The 20,729-nt window shown below is 34.8% G+C and overlaps 1 protein-coding gene across 1 annotated transcript in view; it reads right to left on the bottom strand.

Annotated features, from left to right (window-relative positions):
- Window positions 1-9,019: 9,019 nt before the first annotated feature.
- The window catches only part of LOC129744595 (uncharacterized), a 49,272-nt gene continuing 37,562 nt past the window's right edge, over window positions 9,020-20,729 (bottom strand). The window contains exon 3 of the mRNA XM_055737212.1: window positions 9,020-10,208. Coding sequence (XP_055593187.1) covers window positions 9,646-10,208 — 563 coding nt within the window. The 3' untranslated portion in view covers window positions 9,020-9,645. The remainder of the gene's footprint in view (window positions 10,209-20,729) is intronic.

Genomic DNA, 20,729 nt, shown 5'->3' with positions numbered 1-20,729 from the left:
TTCCAATTTAAGATAAAAATTTGTTTTATGAATATAAAAAACCTTTTGCAAAAGTTAAAACTTCAGATTTAAATGTAGATAAAATTCTGAATACTTAGCTTGAGGGTTTCTTGCTACTTCTCCAAGAATTTCTTTGTATCAGGCTTGAAAGGATCCACGGAACACCATTTTCACAGATGTATAGATTTGATCGGTGCTGTACTGCTAGTCCTACAACCCGCAAAGATGGAACCAGTTTCCGCCGCTTGATAAGCTCGCTCGAAATTGCTGACCGCATGTCTGATTATATGACGGGCACGCTGGGGGCTTAGGATTGTGGTCAGTCCTGTAGAATTCATCTAAACACTTTGGTTGCTTCATTCAGCCCATCCAGATCGGTATAATAACGATAATTTCACTTGATTTCTTCAAATTTTCCATTTTTTTTTCAAATTTACTGAAGAAAATTAGGAGCTCGAAAAAACACGTCATATTCATGTCGTTGACTACTTCGATCTCCTCTCCGAGTCCTTACGGTTTCTATCGAAAAAGTGTTCATTACATTTGCTTTCTCATCTGTCAGAGAATAAACACCCATTTAGTACTATAAGATTGGAAGGAACTAGACATAGAAACTGTTTAGTCAGGACGAAACAAAATCCGTGGCTTGTCCAAAACGTTGGCCAACGACAAGGGCAGGAAATTCACTTAAATGTGGTTCAACAAGTATCGAGAACAGCTTTTAACGAAAAAAAAACACTGCGTAGCACTTTAAAACACTTAACCGTATCGGGAAATCACTTCTTCAATCTCTCGAAACCAACAGAACAGTTTTTGCTTCCATTTTTTCAAAACACGTGTTTTCTCGACCGAGTTCGAAGGAAGATCTCAAATAAATATTTGCCTTATGCGTATGAAAACTGAAGTTAATGCCTACATCATGAAGACAAGAAATATTTTTTAAATTTTTTTTTAATGAAATGGTCACAAAAAGTTAAAAAAAATGGCCTAAAAACCTACTTTTCATTCGACTGCTAGTAAATACTGTTTGAGCGATGGTATAGTTTTAGAAAAAATATGACAACAAACTTTATAAAAATTCTAACATTTTGCTGTCTTTAGATTTTTGATGCATCAAAAATTGAAATTACTGGAATTTTTCAAAGTTCACTACTTTGCGCATTTTTTTTTTACAAATTGAAATTTCATCTCTTTTTGTGGTCCACCGTCAGGTTGTACCCGGATTTGCAGTGCTTTCACTTTGTTTGGACCAATCAAAAGTATATCCATTGGAAAGCAAATTTAATCTACATTCTAGTGAGGTGCAACAAATCACGCTGTGAGCTTTCACAAAAATATGAAAATTATAAACGTAAAATCATTCCTGAATTTCTAGAACCACAAGCAGCACGTCCAGCAAAATGTGTTTGTTTGCTCTCCGAGTAGGTACGGTGGGTGGTGATTTGGGCAGAGAGCAAAGCCGAGAGCCGAAATAATGATGCAATGGTGTCAAAATGACACCCTAATGCGGATGAGGGTTAAAATACAATGTAAAATTTAATTCGAGCAAAACCAAAAATTACTGCATTTGGTGGTTTATGCATAATGACATCATTAATATATCAAAAACTATTTCATTTGATTTTTGATCAAAAACATAGTTTGTCGCACTTAGTAGGGTGAAAATCGTAAGTTTTTGTAAATTTAAAAAAAAAACTGTAGAAACCAATTTTTTTTTTATGACTGTCTGTGAACATTCAATTTTTAAAAGCCATTGAAGAAATCAACTCATCTCAATTGCCTGTCTCGGAAAAAGAGGATATCTTTGGTATCGTCAAGTTGTATTTCCTATTTATCGAATCGAAATCAAAACAAATCTAAGTGGTGTGAAACAAAAAGTTGAACAAATATATTTGAAATAAATATTTTTATCCTTTTTTTAAGTTCCATCTTTGATCATAGATTTATGATGGACTGTTCACTGACGCTTCAAAGGATTTATATTTTTTCGTGACTCGATGTAGGTATTCTCGCAGATAATATCTGGTAAATGGTTGGTTTTTGTTTTTTCAAAATTTATTCAGCCCTCGGACAATGCACTTCTAAAAGATTGTAAAAAGTGGTTTTTGCTTAACAATTTGACTCCTGAAATCCTTTGAACCTTCTTTTCAAGGAACGAACTTCAAATAAAAAGGGGGAGTGTCAGGTTGTTGTTCAAATTTACGTATGACATTAACAACGTGAGCATTACATTTACAAGAGGTATCTCGAAACATTGAATGAATTGTTACAACCAAACAAATAACAGAAACAGAAGTGTTTAAATCAAATAAAAAATGGGTACGTTTCAACGTGAATAATTGAAAATTAAAATTTACCCACCTGTTTCTTAAAACACTTCACACGATAACTTTCACTAAGAATCAGTCCAATCAGTGAAGCGTGAAAAACTAAATAAAAACGTTAAAAAATGCATTTTAAAAAATTTTGCCAAAAGCTGAAAACCAGCCACTGTAGAGGCATAATGAGAACCCCCCCTGAGGCAGTATGAGCACCATTAATCAGTGCAAGATGTGCGTTTTCTGCCGGGGAATCTAGCAGCGAATTCAACTCGATGATCAGGTGAGTCGTAGATTCATCAAACAAAGCAATAACAAAATAATCTAGGTCTGTTTGTAGAATACAATCAATTCACGCACGCTCATACATAATGTACTAGCCGTATAGTGTTACCATAAAAAAATCGATCAAGAATTGTAAATGGAAAAAAAAAATCACCTCGAACAGAAATCGAACTCTAGTCTTTTGATTACCTCTCCGACACCTTACCAATAGGCTAAATCGTCGGATGAAAACTAGTAAGGTCAAGGTCAATTTTAATTTGCTGCTAGATTCTACGGCAGAAAATGCTCATTATGCCTCGATAATATGGTGCCAGGGCCGTAGGAAGAACCGACCCGGGGGGGGGGGGCGGGGGGGAGGGGGGGGGGTTTGTGACTGATTTTTACCTATGATTTTTTGCCCAACAATGAAAGAATACAAAAAAAAAAAAAGAATACAAAAATTTGTAGCTATATGATTATTCATTGTTGAGTACTGTGATATTAAAAGTTTTCGTATTAAATCGTAACTTAAAATTTTTTTCCTGAGCCCAAAAGGTGAGCTAACTCACTTTCATCGATGGTTTAAATTTTTGAATTTGTTTGAGAGTCTGGTTGATAAAACTTAGTCGATTTTGGCTTAAGCTTTTTTAGGAGAGTCTTCCATTTCTTAATAAAAGTTATTCTTTGCTCAAATCGAACAAGCCAAAACTATTTTTCAAATTAAAAGATTTTAACCTTTAAAATGCAAAATTTTGATGTTCTCAATGCGTGAATAATGTCAAACTATACACTGGGAAAATATAGAAATTTGTGCAGATTTTATTGGTGAATATTTTTTTCTACCATTAAATATTTTTTTAATAAACAATCAATTTCACAATGAAAATCCTGTGCATTATTTTTTTATATAATATTTGTTTTTTTGCGGATGAAACAAAAACTTCAAATTTAACCTTTTATATGTGATTATCAGATGAATTGTGTTTACAAACTAATTTTGTTTGAAAAATTTAAATCTCGAAATTGAATTGACAACTAATCAGAACACATTAAAACCCGTGAAGAAATCTTTGACGAGAAACACTGAAATTCGGCATTATACGATTATACATCTATAACCCCTGGACTTAATTTTACAAATTTAGCACATTTAACTTACGGCAAATGTTGTTTTCAATTTGGTCGAACCAAGTTCAACACCTTAATTCAGTCCATTCGAGTTATATTTCGAAGTGTAGCACACTGTTGACAAGCAAAATAAACGAGATATCTCGTATTTGGTCCGCAATGTATTACCACCATTTATGTAGATTGTAAAATTTATTCACAAGCCAAATCTTTTTCTGAATTTTCAATCTGCATTCTGAATCTCAATTATGAACCTGAATTCAAAAATTGCGCTTCGAATTTGTATCCGAATTTCCATACGATTTCTGAAAAGTACAAAAAATACGATTCCCGAATCTTATTCCAGATCAGAATTTATGAGCCATGTTATAGAGCCCTCATTCATGAATCTTTTGTTTAAATTCAGTATTTAAAGTTCAATCTAAATTTATTTAGAATTTTAGAATTAAGAAATTATTTATTGTTTATCTGTATTGTAGATCAAAAATAAAATATAAATTTACAAAGATTTTAATCTGACTTTCAAATTTTGGATTGCCATTTCGAACTTTGAATTTAGAATTTTGTGTAATACTTAAGTTCAAGAACTTCGAATTTGAATGTATAACAAAATTTACCATTTTTTATTGGGAAAACTATTATCAAAATATTGAAAATGCATATGAATTCGAAAAACGTTATTCAAATTTGATATGAAATGCAAAACCAAATTTAAACCAGAAGCAGCTTTTCATTTAACATTTCTTATGATTATTTGAACTGAAAATCAATAATCCTGAATAGGATCCAAGTCCCAAAAACGAAAACAGTAGGTAAAACAATTTGGGTTATGGGAATTATTGAATCAGAACCCCCTAATTGGGTTAACACATTTAATATTCAGACCTGAATTCGAAGTTCAAGTGAGAAAATTTTGAAAAAGTGTAGCAGAATTTTTGACTTGGGATGGGTTTTTGAGGTGTTCGCATTATTTTTTAGTCTAGATTGTTACTCGTCTTGATTAACCTCACTCTATTAACATAATTTGGTTCTGAATTCAAAATTTTAAGTGTAGAGTAGAACATCTCGCTTGTAATTTTGGATGCTCATGGGGGGGGGGGTTTAACCCCCAAAACCCCCCCCCGTTCCTACGGCCATGTATGGTGCTCTATATGCCCCTAGTCAACAAATTTAAGTAAAAACGTGTTTTAAAATTGATAAAAGTGAAAAATCAAAAATTTTATGATGGTAAAAATTGAGAAACAATGTGTACATCATGTTGCAGTGCGTACATTATAGATCAAGGTTATTTTAAGATCATAAGAGCTTATTTCGTGGTGCTCAAAAATTATAATATTTTCGTAACTTGAGAACCAAGCTAGTTTTGTATTAATATCTCTGTAAAGATGATAAGGAGATTCCTTTTTTTGTGAAAAATTAATACTATAGGAAGTACGAAACAAATCCTCATGAAAAATTTTTTAAGAGAATACGTACTTTCGTAGAAAAGTGAAGTGCTCATTATGCCCTGGGTGCTCGTTATGCCCTCATCTCCCCTACTATCCGAAAATTGCGAATAATGACAATGTTTATATTCTTGATCACCATTATGAAACTTTCCTAAGTTCCGATTCTGAATAAGAGATAAAAATAAAAGTTTTAAATCCAAATTTTCAAAATTGTTTATAATATCAAGTATTTTCCTGCATATTCCGAAATGGTGAGTTTCGAAAATGGAAAATGCAACAAGTTCAAGTTTGAAATACAAAACGAAGATTCGATTGATGATTTGGTATCATGAAATTCAAGAATAATAAACTGGATACAGATTCCAAAATCTGATCACAGACATCGAATTTTAATGTTAAAAGGCAGCTCTAAAACCACAAAATTTGGAATTATTCTAACCTGAGCTTTCCAGATATTTTTCGGCGAGTATCCAGGCCGTGCAAATTCGGGCTATTTTTTTTTTTCAAAACGAAAACAAACACATACAGGATCTCAATGAAACATGATGTTTCCTCGAAGAGATTTCTTTTTCTTAACTCTAAGCGTACATCTTTCGAGGATATGATGGCTAGCATCTTACAAATGCTACAACTACCAACCCACCGAAAGTGTACTATGTATGCCGTGACCGGGATTCGATCTCATACCCCCTGGCTTAGAAGACTTGAAGGCTATCCTCTACACCACGGGCGGCGGCTAATCATCCGCCAATATCAAAATAATTTAATTAAAATTGGAAAGAAAATACATATAAAAATGTTTTTTATATAAACACCTCAGTCACAGCAAAAAAAAGGGTTGTGAAATTACATCAAATACCTGCACATAACTTGAGTCGCAAATGTTATCTAATATTACATCGTCAGGATGTATCCGGCTGTTTGAAACCATTTGATACTTATTGTACCGCTGATGAAAAATGGGCCAAATATCCTAAAAATGAAAAATAACGAAATTATATTAGAAGCTATAGGTTTGCTTACATTTTTATTTAATTTTGGTAGTACTTACACGCCAAACAAATACAGCTGAGGTCCGTAATCCGTTTCTAACTTTTTGAAATGAAAAATATTTGAACGTAAATTGAAGAAAACATTGACTACTTGATGCGATATCACATAGAAAGTTGTGATATTACACCACACATTGTGTACATTCTTTAGATGTATATTTTCAACAGAAATCCCTAATACTACATCATCTCCAGAAATTACATCGTCCATCGTTACATTTTTTTTTTGCTGTGTAGCCGCAGCCCGTGGCGTAGAAGATAGCGTTCAAGTCTGCTAAGCCAACGGGTATGAGATCAAATCCCGGTCACTGCATACATAGTACACTTTCTGTGGTCTGGTGGTTTCAGCATTTGTAAGATGCTAGCCATCATATCATCGGAAGACGTAGGTACGCTTAGAGTTAAGTAAAAAGAATCTTTTCGAGGAAACATCAAGTTTCATTGAGATGGTGTGTTCGTGTTCATGTTTACAAAGCTTCCAAAAATCATTAATGTTAATTTTTATAAAATTTGTTCAAAACATTTGTAAGCAAAATACATAATTCGAATGACTCAATTAAAATTTTTGTTTGCTTCTGCAAATAAAGTGAAACTATTTGGGCAAAATCTGGGCAATCTGACAAGCTTAGTCTAATCTTATTGGAATTCAATGTTTGGATCTAAATTTCTATCAACAAGTGTGAAAATTATAGAAAAACTGTAGTAGAATTGTTGTCCTGAGTCGAGATCGTTACTCTTTAATCATTTTGGTCGTTCATCTAAATTTGATTGAAAATTTGAAATTTGAGTTAAAAAAAAGCATTTTTTTTGGCATTTTTTTCCATTATGGGTTTGGGGGTTTTTACCCCCAAAACACCCCCCGGCCATGTCGCAAGTTATGTTAAGAGAAAACATTTTTAAGTTCCAAAACTTTTCAATCGATATTTTTATTTGTTGAAAAAGCCTTAAATTTCAAAATGAGTGTCACAGATCATTTTAAATTAATATTTCAACTCCAGTTCCTGAATCTGACAATGAATGAAGCGTACATTAATTTTACTCATGGTTATTTTCAATTTAGTTCTACGGGATTTTTTTTTTAATTTTGGAATAAAGCCAGTTTGAATATGTATCAAACACCTGTATTCAAGAAATTAATAATCATCAGGAAATAAATTAAAAATATATTCCTGCAGTACCTAAAGGGTTTAGTATGTAAATATATTTCAGATCTAGTTATTTTTATCTGTGGTGGCTATAGAACCTAATCATAATTCAGTTAGAGGGGACTTACAGAATCCAGTCAAGAAGAATTAAGATGTGGTAAGATCCAAAATGGTAGTGAACGATTTCTAAAATATTATTCGAAGGGTGTTTCCTGGCGAATGAAATGCTCGATGATCGACTATTTATAGATAAGTATGGACATAAAAAAAAAAAAACGGTAAGGTAATTCTATTACATTTTTTTTCTAAATTTATCCAGATCATTTATTAACCATTAAATACGAGTTAATCTTTTATGAGACGTATCAAAATACTAATCTAATATAATCGACGATTATATTAAATGAGTATCCGAACATGTCAGAACATAAAAGACTGATAGTCTGATCATAATTCACTATCCTATTTGGATATTAGACTGTGATTGTGCGGGGCTTATTGATGAGGAAAGTAACCTCAGAATGTGCAGCTAGGTCTCTATCATTCTGTACACTTAAGTATAACATATAACATAATCAAATCGCCCTGAAATTATTCGAGCAACTTATATATGATGTTTGTTTGAGTCACAGGAAAAAGTTTATATAACTATCTATGGCAGATTTCAAAGTTTGGTAGAAAATTGTTATTGAAATTTGATGTACCTTCGAGGTACATCAAATATATTTTAGATCAAAATAATAAAATTGAAAAAAAAAAAATAATTATTTCTCTTGAATGATTATACATTCTATCACTAAAAATATTTTATACCCACCATTTTTTAGAAAGCTTGAATACATTTGGTGTTATATTTTTATATTCAAATGATAAAACGGTTTTTTTTATATCTTCCCCATCCCCATATTCTTGAGAATTATTTGCTTAGAAATTTCTATAGACTATACCGAACCTTGTTGAAGACTTACTTTGCATGTTCTTTGATTGTTTGTTTTTTCGCTGTTTAATTTCACACTGTTTTACGATTAGTTTTTCTTAGGTATTTGATTTCAAAATTGCCAACCAAAAATCTGAACAAATTTGATTAAAATTTAGGAATTACTTGAATTTTTTTTTCAATTTTGTTTTAGCAGATTGTGTATCGTATTTTAGGATTTCATAAACTTGTCATGATTATTTTTATGAAACTTGCTAAAAAAATTCGTTTTGGAGGCATAATTTTTTTTTTGTTAGTTTGATTTGAGAACGAGAATAAACTCGGGCAAAATCCGGGCATTTTCGGTTCTAATTCCAATTTGATTTATTTAGACAGGATTTCATCAGTAGCTGTCATTTGTCCTCTGGCTTTTTCAATGAAATCTGGGCAACCGGGAATGACCAGGCCGGACTAAACGGATAAAATCAAGCTATCTGGCAAGCTTATTATAAGTTGATCAATGAAACTGAAAACCTCAGATTTAGTTAGTAAAAAGCTGCATGCGTGGGATTTGGTTTAAAGTTTATCCATATAATGTACGTTTAATTTTCTGGCTTCCTGACCTACTATCAACCTCTAAAGTTTTGATCCGGAAACACACCGTTTTTTTTATTCGGAACACCCTAAAATTAGTAGTTTTTTTTCGTAGAGCAGATGGAAATTGTCATCATTTGTAAAAAATTCAAAATTTGGTTTTGGTTTTTCACTGTAACAATTTCGCATAATTTGCACTTTTATTTCAATTTTTCCCTTTCGTTTTTTTTTGTTCGTTATGTCCGCAGGTTACAAATCAAGTCTCATGAATGTATTTTTGTGTTACAGGTCGTCGTGGGTGGAATATTAAAAAAAAAATCTATTTATAAAAAATAAATATACATTTAGATAACACGAGTGCAGATATTAAATTAGTTGTGCGTTTCTGTTCTCTGCAGTTTTGTTATGTTTTTTTTTTGTTTGTAAAAAATCTTCAATATTCGAGACGACTGGCTGACGGTGGAAGTTGTCGGTCTCTTACACGAGCATTGAACTTTCTCGTTTTATTTTTGTAGCTGAGTCAGTGAGTAATTTTCGCTTATTCGCTGTTGCTTTTTTGCCTACTAAACAATACACGTCTCGGTGAATGGAAGACAAATGAAAATGAAGAACTTTGCCATCTACTGGTTACCTACACTGTGGATTTGAAAGATCTTGGAATACTTGGAAGTGTGAAAAAGTATTTGTCGATGAGAGGAAAGCTTGGCAATGTAGTTGCTTTCGAGGAGAGGCTCCTTAAACTAAACACTGGTCTGTTCGGCCCGATTGGCTGGCGACGAATTACAGACGAATTCCGGGGTTCGTGGCCGCCACGTAGTTCAGCAGTTCCTCGGAGTCTTCGCACACGAACGGCTTTTCGTGATAACAGGCCACATCATGCCATCCAATGCCATCGTTGTAGACGTTGTTCAGCACAGACAGACAGGATTCGGTCGTCTGGTTGATGTCGAATTCAGCGTTATCGGGCTGCGGGATCTTCTTGTGGCCAGATTTGCTCCATGGGTTGTAGCCCCATCCGGTTGGGATCTTGTTGGTGGCTTGGATTTTCTCACGGTTGTTGGACCAGAACCATCCATAAACGTTCTTGGGTTCCAGATCCGGGCGGTTTTCGCAACCCTTGAAGTCACACAGACGTCCGGACGTCCAGATGTAGGGTACGTCGTTTTGCTGGATCAGGCGGAAGATCAGGTTGTTCTCTTCCTGGGTTTCGAGCGACACCAGATCCATACAATACTCGCGGCAAATGTTACGACCATCCAGCCAATCGACACGCTTGTCTGCCAGGGCGGGAACGTGGCCGCTGTAGAAGTAGTTGTGTCCACGGTAGTTGAATTCCTTTGGTCCTGGAAACGAGATTGAAATGGATATTGTTAGTTTTGAGTTCATTTTCAATGTTTATAGAACATATTTGGTTGTACGAGGGCCGAATTAAGGAACTAAGTAACAGCTAAGATTAGGAAAAGGGGCCAAGATTGGGAGTATTTCTGTCAGAAGCTAAAACGAAATTGATTATCACGAATAATGCTACATAGATGCCTGGGGTACATTTGCCTTAAAACAAATAATTTCGATAGAGGCTCATTCGAGTCGTTAGAGCCGAACTGCCTTTTGGGCTCGGAAATTGCTAAAACGTAGTTTTTTTTTAAATAAGTTTATATTAGAGTTCAAGTAGATGGAAACGTTTCAAACGCTTGAGAATTTTATTATAGCTAAAAAATAAGCAGCAATAAAACCTTGAAATATCAGGATTCGTATTAGAGTATAGAAAAACACAAACAGTACAAGGTATGCATTCACCACTGCATTACACTCATTATGATGTCCCGTATTAGTGTTAGGACAAGTTAATTGAAACTTGATAAGATCTGCCTGTTTATCGGAACCGTTTAGATCTTTTGTTACTTATTTTGAAGCAGGGTGCAACTAAAAGCGTTTTTCTCTTTCCAAACAAACGTGCAACTTGCATAAAATATGCGTGTTTGGTTCGTCGTTTGAGATGCAAAAGGCCCATCCATCCATCTACACGTCAGAAGCCATACGCTTAGTTAAGGAGAATCTTTACATGCATCATCGTCGTCTCTATGCATTGGAATGGGTCGCGCGAAAAAACTCATTAATAATTAATGAAGCACTTGAACTTTTCATCGCCATTCGCCGCGAACTGTCGTTGTTGTTGCTTTAGGATACGCGTTTGTTGTAGATATTCTCCATAATCCATAAGCTGCAAATCACGTTCCACCGCAAAAAGTTAAAAAAAAGAATCAAACCGCTGGCAAGATGCCAACTGCCAGTGGAGATTTGTAATGCAAGTTTTCGAGGTCTACAACGTACATATGAAGGTACCTTCATACGTGCCAAAAGATGTGAGAGGGCTTCATTTGGCCAATCCGCCGATGCCCCCACGGGAATTGCGATCGTGGTTTTAGTCAAAGTTCAAGCGTCTCGTAAAGATATCTTAATAAATCGAAGTTCGAAAATTATAGCTTAATTGGTAGAACGTTCGTTCGTTTCTTGGAGATTCGGATTTAAGCTACTTTTAATCATCCGGCGAAAACGATTGGAGAATTGGTTCTTGGGAGTTGAACTTTCAGATTTTCATCCAAAACATTGAAATGTTGAAATATTATCGGTGAGATTTCAACCTTCAACCAATGTGTGATTCTGTAGGTACCATTAAAGCTATTCGATTAGTATCATTAAATTTTGAAATTCTTATCGACGACGTTAAACAAAACCTGGCACCTGAAAATAGGCAATGCGATTTTCAAGCTATGCATTCTTTTACAAACAAAGCTTGCCTCAACATAAAATTGATTGAACTGGCTCAAATGATGCTTATGCTTAAAGTACAGTTTTCTTTAGAAGTTACAGGAAATAAGCAGATCGATCGATTCCTCATCAAATAGCTCCAATCAATGGCATTTTATACTAAATATACCAATCAAATCACACATTCATAAAGGTTTTCTAAAGCAACTGCACAGAAGCAGCGGTTAGCATGTCGTTTTTTTAATTTGTATACATTCAGTAGAAAATTTGGACCAATCAAAAATTTATTTTTTTGAAGATTAACCCTCTCAAACCTAACCCCGCCTTTAGACGGGGTTTACTATAATCGGCATAAATCCAAAGCCAATCATAAATTTAACTTACTTTTTGCGCCAATTTTTTCAAAACACTTAAAATCCATACTAAAAGCAGCTGTTTGACAAGCAGTTCACACAAGCTACAGCTTTGAGAAACTAAAAAACATGAGAAATCTTAAAATTGGCCTATTTTTTGAAGTTTTTATTGGGTAGCTTCCTAAAAAACTATAGACATTGAGGACTAAGTGTAAAAACCATTCAGTCTTGATTTTTTGAGTAAAATATGATCCTAAGTGATGTTGAAGTGATGAAATATGAACAAAACACGAAAACTAATCGTCAAATATGTACCTAGTTGAATTTTTATATAAGTTAAAATCTCTCAGTTATTTGTGGAACAATTTTAACAAAAATTATATAAAACTAAAGCTATGAGACAATTATTATACGTTTCAAAATAAAGGAAAAAATTGTCTGAAAAGTACTAAAAATGTAGTTCTTCAGTCCCTGTAGATTTGCAATTTTTTTTTAAATTTTTCTCAACGTTAAGAATTTTTGTAAAATAACAAAAATATTTTGTAATCATAAAAGTAAACTTCTGAGAATTCTTCAGCAAAACATTTCGATTTCAGAGGGTTAAAAGGATTTAAGTTGCTTGAATCAATGAAGGTACGCTACAGTATTAAAGTCAAAGGAAATCCACTTAGTTTTGTGGAAGAAAAGATAAATCAATTCGTTTGCTGATGATGAAGGGCTTTCTTAACTTATCATTGAGTGCGAGTTGTTTTAAAATTTTATCATGAAGTTGAGCCAACTGGCCACAGAAAACTGACAAGTATTTTAAACTGCACAACAAGTTTCCTCGAGAACGCCGAGTGCTTTCGGAATTTCCAAAGCATTTGAAACGAACTACGTAAACGTTTTCAGTTGGTAGGTTAGGTACCTTCTTCTTATCATTAATTCTTGTTTTATAATAGCATAGTTGTACAAACAAATAACAGATGGTTGTATGTTGTACTAAATATAAAAACAAACAAGTGTAGAAAAAGGCTGTGGAAAAGTTGACGAAAAATGGTTTGCGAAAGAAATAATGTGAACAAAACTTGTCTAAGAGAGTAAAATTATAATTTTTAATAAATTAAACGATAAATCCGAATCCTTCCGAAACTGTAGCAAAATTCGAAAAAAATATCTTATTTAGTTTGTCCCATTCGAGACGGAGACCTGGGGTGAAATTATGAATCCTATTCGATTCGAGTTACCCGTTTCGAGTTGAACTCGAATCGAATTAGAATCAGTATTACGAATCTCGTTCGAGTTCTAAATTTTAACGTACTAGATTTCGAGTAAATCGGGTAGTAGATCATCTCGAAACGTTCCATTCGAATCGAGATCGGTAATGTCAAAGTTGGTCGAATCGAACGAAACTCGAATGTTCCGAGTTCCATAATCCCGCCCCTGTTCGCGACTTTCGATCTCATATTACTTTACTCTTCGATAACTTTTATGCCGTTCGGTTTTCATCAAAACCACTTCTCAATACATTTTGCCTACCATTTGCGGATTCCATTGGTATAAGAATATTATTTTTCCCAGCAATAGCAAACTCACAATGATTGATTGTTCTGACAAAGGAACAAAAATGTCATTGCACACACGGTGTGCAATCGGTCTCGAACGGGTTAAGGGTGGTCCAAAATAGAAACATGGTGCTCCAAAATACCGACCAGAATAATGATGAGTTTTTAGGCTTTAAACTTGTTGCATTGCAACAAACGACGATACGTTTGGATAGAAAAAGCCTTGATCTTCATAATCCAACCATTTATTATGAAGATCAAGGCTTTTCTATCGAAACATGAAGTAGTGAAAAAGTTTTAACATAAACTTTTTTATTTTAAGAAATAGCATCACCACTTCCCAAAGCGGTTCAAAATAGGTTCGTTACCCTACACTCATACCTCGTTATACGGCCGCTCGTTATACGGTTTTTCGCTATAACGGCATTCATCAATTATTGCACGCTTCCGATAGAAATATCTTAAATGTTGCGCTACAACGGCCAAAAAATTATAATTGCAGCTAAATGACGATTTCTATATTTTACGATTCTTATGGATCTCAATTCAGAGATTCACTCAGGCACGTCTGTCACTCACAAGCAGCGTTGCCAGATTGAAAACCGCTCAAGTCCGTAGATTTCACAAAAATCGAAAAATGTACTGATTTCGGCAAAACAAAACTTGTTGACCTTTTTTTTTTTGGTCGTCATGTAGAATTTTCATTTATCCGCAAAATCCCTTGAATTTATTCGATAATCCGTAGAAAATCCGTAGGAAATGCTGAAAACACGTAGATTTCGAACATCGATCCGTAGCTCCGTAGAAATGCTGAGAATCCGTAGAACTACGGAGAAATCCGTAGATCTGGCAAGGCTGCTCACAAGAATAGATCAATGACTGACTTTGTTTTGTTTGTTTTGCCTGGTGTTGCCAAAATAACTATCGTTGCCACAGAATTTTTTTTTAATTTTATTTATCTTCAGTGTTGCATAATACAACTATTATTTTATTTTATTCTTCATCTCATCTCTCATTCTTTCTCACCTCTATTCTCAATTCATACGCATCGACTTTTGTTGATTTTCTAAAAAAAAAAAATATTTACCAATTTCTTAAGTTTTATTCTCTATTCTTTATGTTTATTCTCCATCCTACAAATTTTATTTAATCTCTGCATAACCTTCATCTCATCACTACATTCACTTATCCACTCTATTCTCAATAGAATCTTTTATTTAAAGACTTTTGTTTCTCAAAAATACAAAATTTTATATTCCAAATATCCCTCATCTCGATTCTACATTCATTCTCAGTAAAAGCTTTTCAAATCTTAAAATTTTATTCAGTTGCTGCATATTCTTCATCCAATCCGAAAATATTATTCACAAAAGTCTTCTCAAACTGTGCTATTCCAGCCGCTCTGTTTTTGTTAACTAGAGCCGGAACAAACCTAAAACACTTTTAGCAACAACTTTCTCAAAATGTATTTTTGTTATCACTCTATCTCTGTTTACGAGAGCCGGAAGGTCCATCCAAAACGAACAATCAGTAGCAGTAGCCTTAAAAAAATCCAAATCAAAGTAAAAAATTAGCAACAGCAGCCTTGAAAATCTGCGCTTCCTTAGCCAATTCCGTCTTTTTCGACCGGATGAACAAACCAATTCCAACAATCAGCAGCAACAGCTTTAAAAATCTGTACTTCCTTAGCAGTTTTTTTTCCCATCGGAAGACCAAATCATAACAAACAATCAGCAACAGCAGCCTTAAAAATCTGCGGTTTTTTAGCCAATACTTTTTTTTCCACTGGAAAGCCAACCCAAAACAAACAATAAGCACCATCAGCCTTAAAATCTGCGCTTCCAAAGCCATTCCGTCTTTTTCCACCGGAAGGCCAAATCAACACAGACAATCAGCAGCAGCAGCCTTCAAAATCTGCACCTCCTATGCCAATTCCGTCTTTTTCCAGTGGCCGAATCAGAAACAATTCTGTTCGTAGCAACAGCCTTTAAAATCTGTGCTCCCTGTGCCATTCCGTCTTTCTACCGGAGGCCGGATCACAAAAAAAAGTTGATAACAGCAGCCTTGACAATCTGCACTCTCTGTCCTTATTCTACCAACCACGCCATCGTCGTGATTTTACGATTCGTATGAATCTCAATTCAAAAATTCACTCAGACACGTCTGTCACTCACAAGAATAGATCAATGACTTTGTTTTGTTTGTTTTGTCTAGTGTTGCCAAAATAACGAGCGTTGCCATAAAAATTTATTTTAGTTTATTTATCTCCAGTGTGGCCGAATACAACTTTTTTTTAATCTTTTATCAAATTTGATTTGTTTTCTGCATATCTTTCATGTCATCTCTACAATTTCCACGTGTAATTCAAAACCATACGAAACCAATGGGAAATGATCGATTGATGTCATATTTTCCATCGGTATTTGGAAGCCACTATAATAACTGAATTTTGAAATCGCCATAACTATTAATTCATTCCTCAAAAAGGTATGTGGTGTTCGACAAAGTCATTCTTCGTGTCTTTAACAGTAAAATGCACCTTGCTGTTTTTAAGTTCTAAGTAATTTAAGTCGGTTTTATTAAAAAGATCGTTAAACCATCCAGACGTCGAATGTAACGTTGAATGTAGTTCTTCAAAGAAATAAACTCAGCTATTAGCTGTTACAAAGAACTGAAAGAGATGGAGAAAAGAAAACAACGCTTGCCTTATTTGTTATAAGCCAAGCCAAGTCATGAGCTTCAAATTCTAACTCTGAAAACAAAATTTTAATACCAATTTTCAAATCCCCAATGTTGGATTCTGAAATAATAGTGCTTCTCCTATAATTCATATACAGACTATACAGTTGCGTTCAAAAAAGAATGAAATCGCATGAAGCTGCGCACCCACTTCCAACTTTGACAAGCTGCCATTTCTCTCTCGGTTTAATTTTTTTCACGAAAATTTCACACAATCTAGTTCAACTATCCAACTAACACTCCACAAAATTTGAAGTCTTTTCAATAACGAGAAACAAAGATACAGCTTTTCCCGTAAAAAAGGGAAATTTGGAATTGCTTCACTAGATTTGCTATATGTTTGACAATTTTCATTGCAAAATCTTGAAATTTTGTCCAAAGATGTAAAAATGTTTGATCGAATATCAGGCCAAGTTTTATCAAAATCGATGAACGTGATAAAAAATGGTGCCGGATTGAAGATGAGGTTCATTATCGCCTAGCAGACGATTCCATTCTTTTTTGAACGGATGTTTGTATGGAAAACATCGTAATCCATGTATTCTTGTTTTTTCTTTCACAACATTTTTACATCTTTGGGCCAAATTTCAAGATTTTTCGATGAAAATTGTCAAAGATACAGCAAATTTAGTGAAGCAATTCTAAATTTCCCTTTTTTTACGGGCAAAGCTATATCTTTGTTTCTCGTCATTGAAAAGACTTCAAATTTTGTGGAGTGTTAGTTGGATTGTTTAACTAGATTGTGTGAAATTTTCATGAAAAAATATAAACCGAGAGAGAAATGGCAGCTTGTCAAAGTTGGAAGCGGGTGCTCAGCTTCATGCGATTTCATTCTTTTTTGAACGCAACTGTATGTATGTATTTGAATTCAAGAATTTAAAGTTCAAATTTCTGAATTCACAATTTAGAATTCGAAAATCGCATATAAAAAGTCAGATTAAAAATCTTTACAATTTTAAATTTAGAAAGCTGTAAATAAAACTTAAATCAATTTACTTTTCCGATGTTTGGCTGAGGGTTGAAATATTGAATGGATAGTAGGTAGAATGGCCATTAGACCTAAACAATGTTTGACTGAATAGTTGTATTATCAAATGGGCAGTTAGCGAAAAAGTGTTAGCTTATTTTAAATGTTCGTTGGGCAATTAAAAATTGTTTTTAAAGTGGGCTTGAAAAACAGTTTGAATATTTTAAGCTACACATTATATGCACTACCATTTTGTTGTTTCTATTTTTTTTTATAATTCTGAGTTAGAATGTTTGGATTTACATTTCCTGCACAAAATTAAAAGCTTTCAAATTCCAATAACACCAAAGCTTCAGAAAACAATTAGATATCAATGAAAACAAATTCATTGACACTTGAACTGAAAGCGTGCATTTCGCTTAATGGAAATAATACAAAATTGCATTCAGCTCACCGGAATTTCATTCATGTTCAACCTTTGTTGAGTTGTTTGTCCTAAATATTCAAGCAGTTATTCATTCTAGACATTTAGTCACTGATCTGCGCGAGCCTATAGTAGAAAAAAGACTATTCCTATTACCGAGTTTCCGCTTAACAGTATAGTAACTCAGTGGCGGTCCAAACCGCCAAACGACTATGTAAAACTATCTGTTTCCCACATTAATAATAAGTTGTTTGGCAAAAAACAAAATGCCTTCGGCTGGCTACCTAAATCAGCCACCACCATTCAAGAAACAATCATCAATTTGAATGACTCCGACCAGCTATACTAATCTGGGCACTTTAAACCGGAGGTCAGATAAGTGTAAGTTGCAGCAGTTTTGATTTTAGGAGACCATTGATGCCAGATTTCATTCGGCTGCTGCCCCAATCAACTTCCACCTCGAGACCTCTTGATTTGTTAGCTAGCTTGGGCTGCATCAAAAGTGCAGCGCGGACATTTTCTCACCATATATCTTTTGGGATTAGGTTGTTGTGTTTTATTATTTCGCTTGATTCATTCAGAGTCGCCGTTTGGGCATAAATTTCATTGGTTATTCATGAGCTGAGTCGGAGCCAGAGCGTAGAATTGCCCGTGGCCTAACCTTATAAATGTCTAATCTTGGAACCGTAGCAACTCGGCAACCCGATATGATTGAGAGTTTGTTGAAAAAGTTGTTAAAAGTTTCGTGCCGAAGCTTCGAGTAGTTTCCTTAGTATAAGAAAGCGTTGTCGAAAATTTATGGTGAGAAAATTATGTCAGGGAATATTGTTTTAGCTTTGCAGTAGTTTACGATAACTGAAGTTGGAATATGGCATATGAGTAATCTGAAACACTTCATTTTGGATTATCCTATGAAATTTCCATTGAACAATTTTCAAATCTGAATTTTGAGTTAATTATTTTAATTGCAGACCTTTGGGCAGTTCACGGAATTATTGTAAAATAAAGTTAAATAAATTTATAAACAACAGATAACAAGACGACTTTTTCTGATCTCAATCCATAAATTCCGAATAGACTTGTGGTTTTTGCTTACACTTTTTCCTACTTCTTGGTGTTCGTTTCGTCATCCGGTATGTTATTTTTATCATTTACTGAGTAAAATTTCTTAAAAGTTAAGAAATACTTTCTTAAATTAAGATATCACCAGAGTATCAATTAAATAAAAGAAAGCGTAAACTTTTTAAAATTGTTTCAAATAGCCAAACTTTTCGCTGTACTGTCGCTGTACTGAAAACAGATCGCACCCTACTTTGATGATGGAAACTTCAACGCCATAAGTTGAAGGCGACGAACCCGAAGTTTTTTTTAGAGAAATCCTACATTTGTCCCCTTCAAATTTTTAAAAAGATCATCTTATTTGGGCACGAATTACCAAATGTTTGCTAATAAAGTGTTTTATTTTTTCCTTTACTTGAGTGTTTAATTTCATCAGCATTTCAGATTCAGAATGATAACAGAATTGCGGCTTCTGTTTGGTCTGTTCCCAATCTGTTTCAAGGTCAGGGCGATCGCGTGAGATTTGTCTTCATTCAAACGACTTCGGTTCAATTATATTCCGTTTTCGCTTACGGCTTTACTGGTAAAGTTTAGAAAGCAAACTCGAGAGAGACAAACAAAGTCAACCTTTCAAGCCAAAAGGTGAAGAGCCTTCGGACAAAAACAGCTGATTTAATTCTCAATCAGAGGGCAAAATTGCTTCTGTTTTGAAGTGCTCGCCTTCCACTTATTGAGGACCACTTAACCGGTTTCCAGTTTTTTAAATCGGAGAATGCAACGCTCCACTTGAGATCAGCACTGCAAAATTAACGCGATCTTCAATCCTTTTGACCTTTCGGGCAAAATGCATTTTGCAAATGAACTGCAACGAAAGCTGAAACGATATTTCGTTGGCAAATCCTACAGCACCCCCGCGAAAAAGATCATCTGCACATTCTGAATCGCGTGCCACTGTGTTGTCGCTTGAATGCTGCAACGATCGTTCTGATGCTGCAGCAGCAACAAACAAATCACGTTTCTACCTCTGGGGCTGCGACCACAACATCAGAGCAGATCACGATATGAAAGGTTGCCGGAGCCCTCGAGAGACCTCAACACTGCCCTGTCCCGATTTCCAGCTTTACCGGTTAAAATGGTCTTCTTTCGACATCCCTCTCTCGCTCCAAAAGCATATTTATGAAAGAGCCGTTGACATTCGAACGTGTCGTCGGAGAATTCCACAATTGCTAAAAATGCATCATCCACAAAACAAGGTAGAGTCCGAAACCGTCCTTTCACCCTTGAGAGCCATAACCTGTCCGTTGTGGGTCGTCCGTCGTCTCCGGGGGAAGCCATTGGCTAGCCAGGACCTGTTTGAGTGTACGAATGTCGCCATTGAAACCGTGTGTAGGTTCAGAATCGGCTCAACATCTGGGTCATTTTAATTATGACCTCCCGAGGGGAGGGAGCCTTAATCTGTTTCTATCTAGAAACGAAGCTGAACGAACGTCCCAACTTGAAGTTGGAGATTCAATTCAGTCAACCAAATCGAAGGGGCGTTCTTCGAATTTGTTTCGGTCGATTGGGCTGAACAGAGCAATATTTTTGATGCTTGAAATTGAGAAATCACTCTCGACTTAGCTAAACGCAGTTTGGAAAACCAGGTGGAATATTTTCCGCTTCTATGGAGGTTCCGATTATGGGTAGTTGTTAATTATGTTGTGCTGCGCAATAGGTGTATAAAATCGTTTAATACAGTTTACATGCACATTATACTGCCCCAAATTTGTATGATAAATTTCAAGCTTGTGAAATGTTATGCGCCTCATGGCCTAATGATTGTAGGTAAGTGAATCTTTTTACGGAGGTTCACATGTTCAAATTATTAATTGGAGATTCTTCTGATATCAGAACTTTACCTACTACGGAACGTTACAGTTTGGTTACTAGCGTAATTTTAAAACTAAACTGCTAACAGGCTTGAGGGATGTGCATTAGAGTGCCCTAAATGATTCGACATTTGAAAAAGT

Source organism: Uranotaenia lowii, chromosome 2, assembly GCF_029784155.1.
Source record: "Uranotaenia lowii strain MFRU-FL chromosome 2, ASM2978415v1, whole genome shotgun sequence".
Lineage (NCBI taxonomy): Eukaryota > Metazoa > Arthropoda > Insecta > Diptera > Culicidae > Uranotaenia > Uranotaenia lowii.
This window is presented reverse-complemented; position numbering and strand designations above follow the sequence as displayed.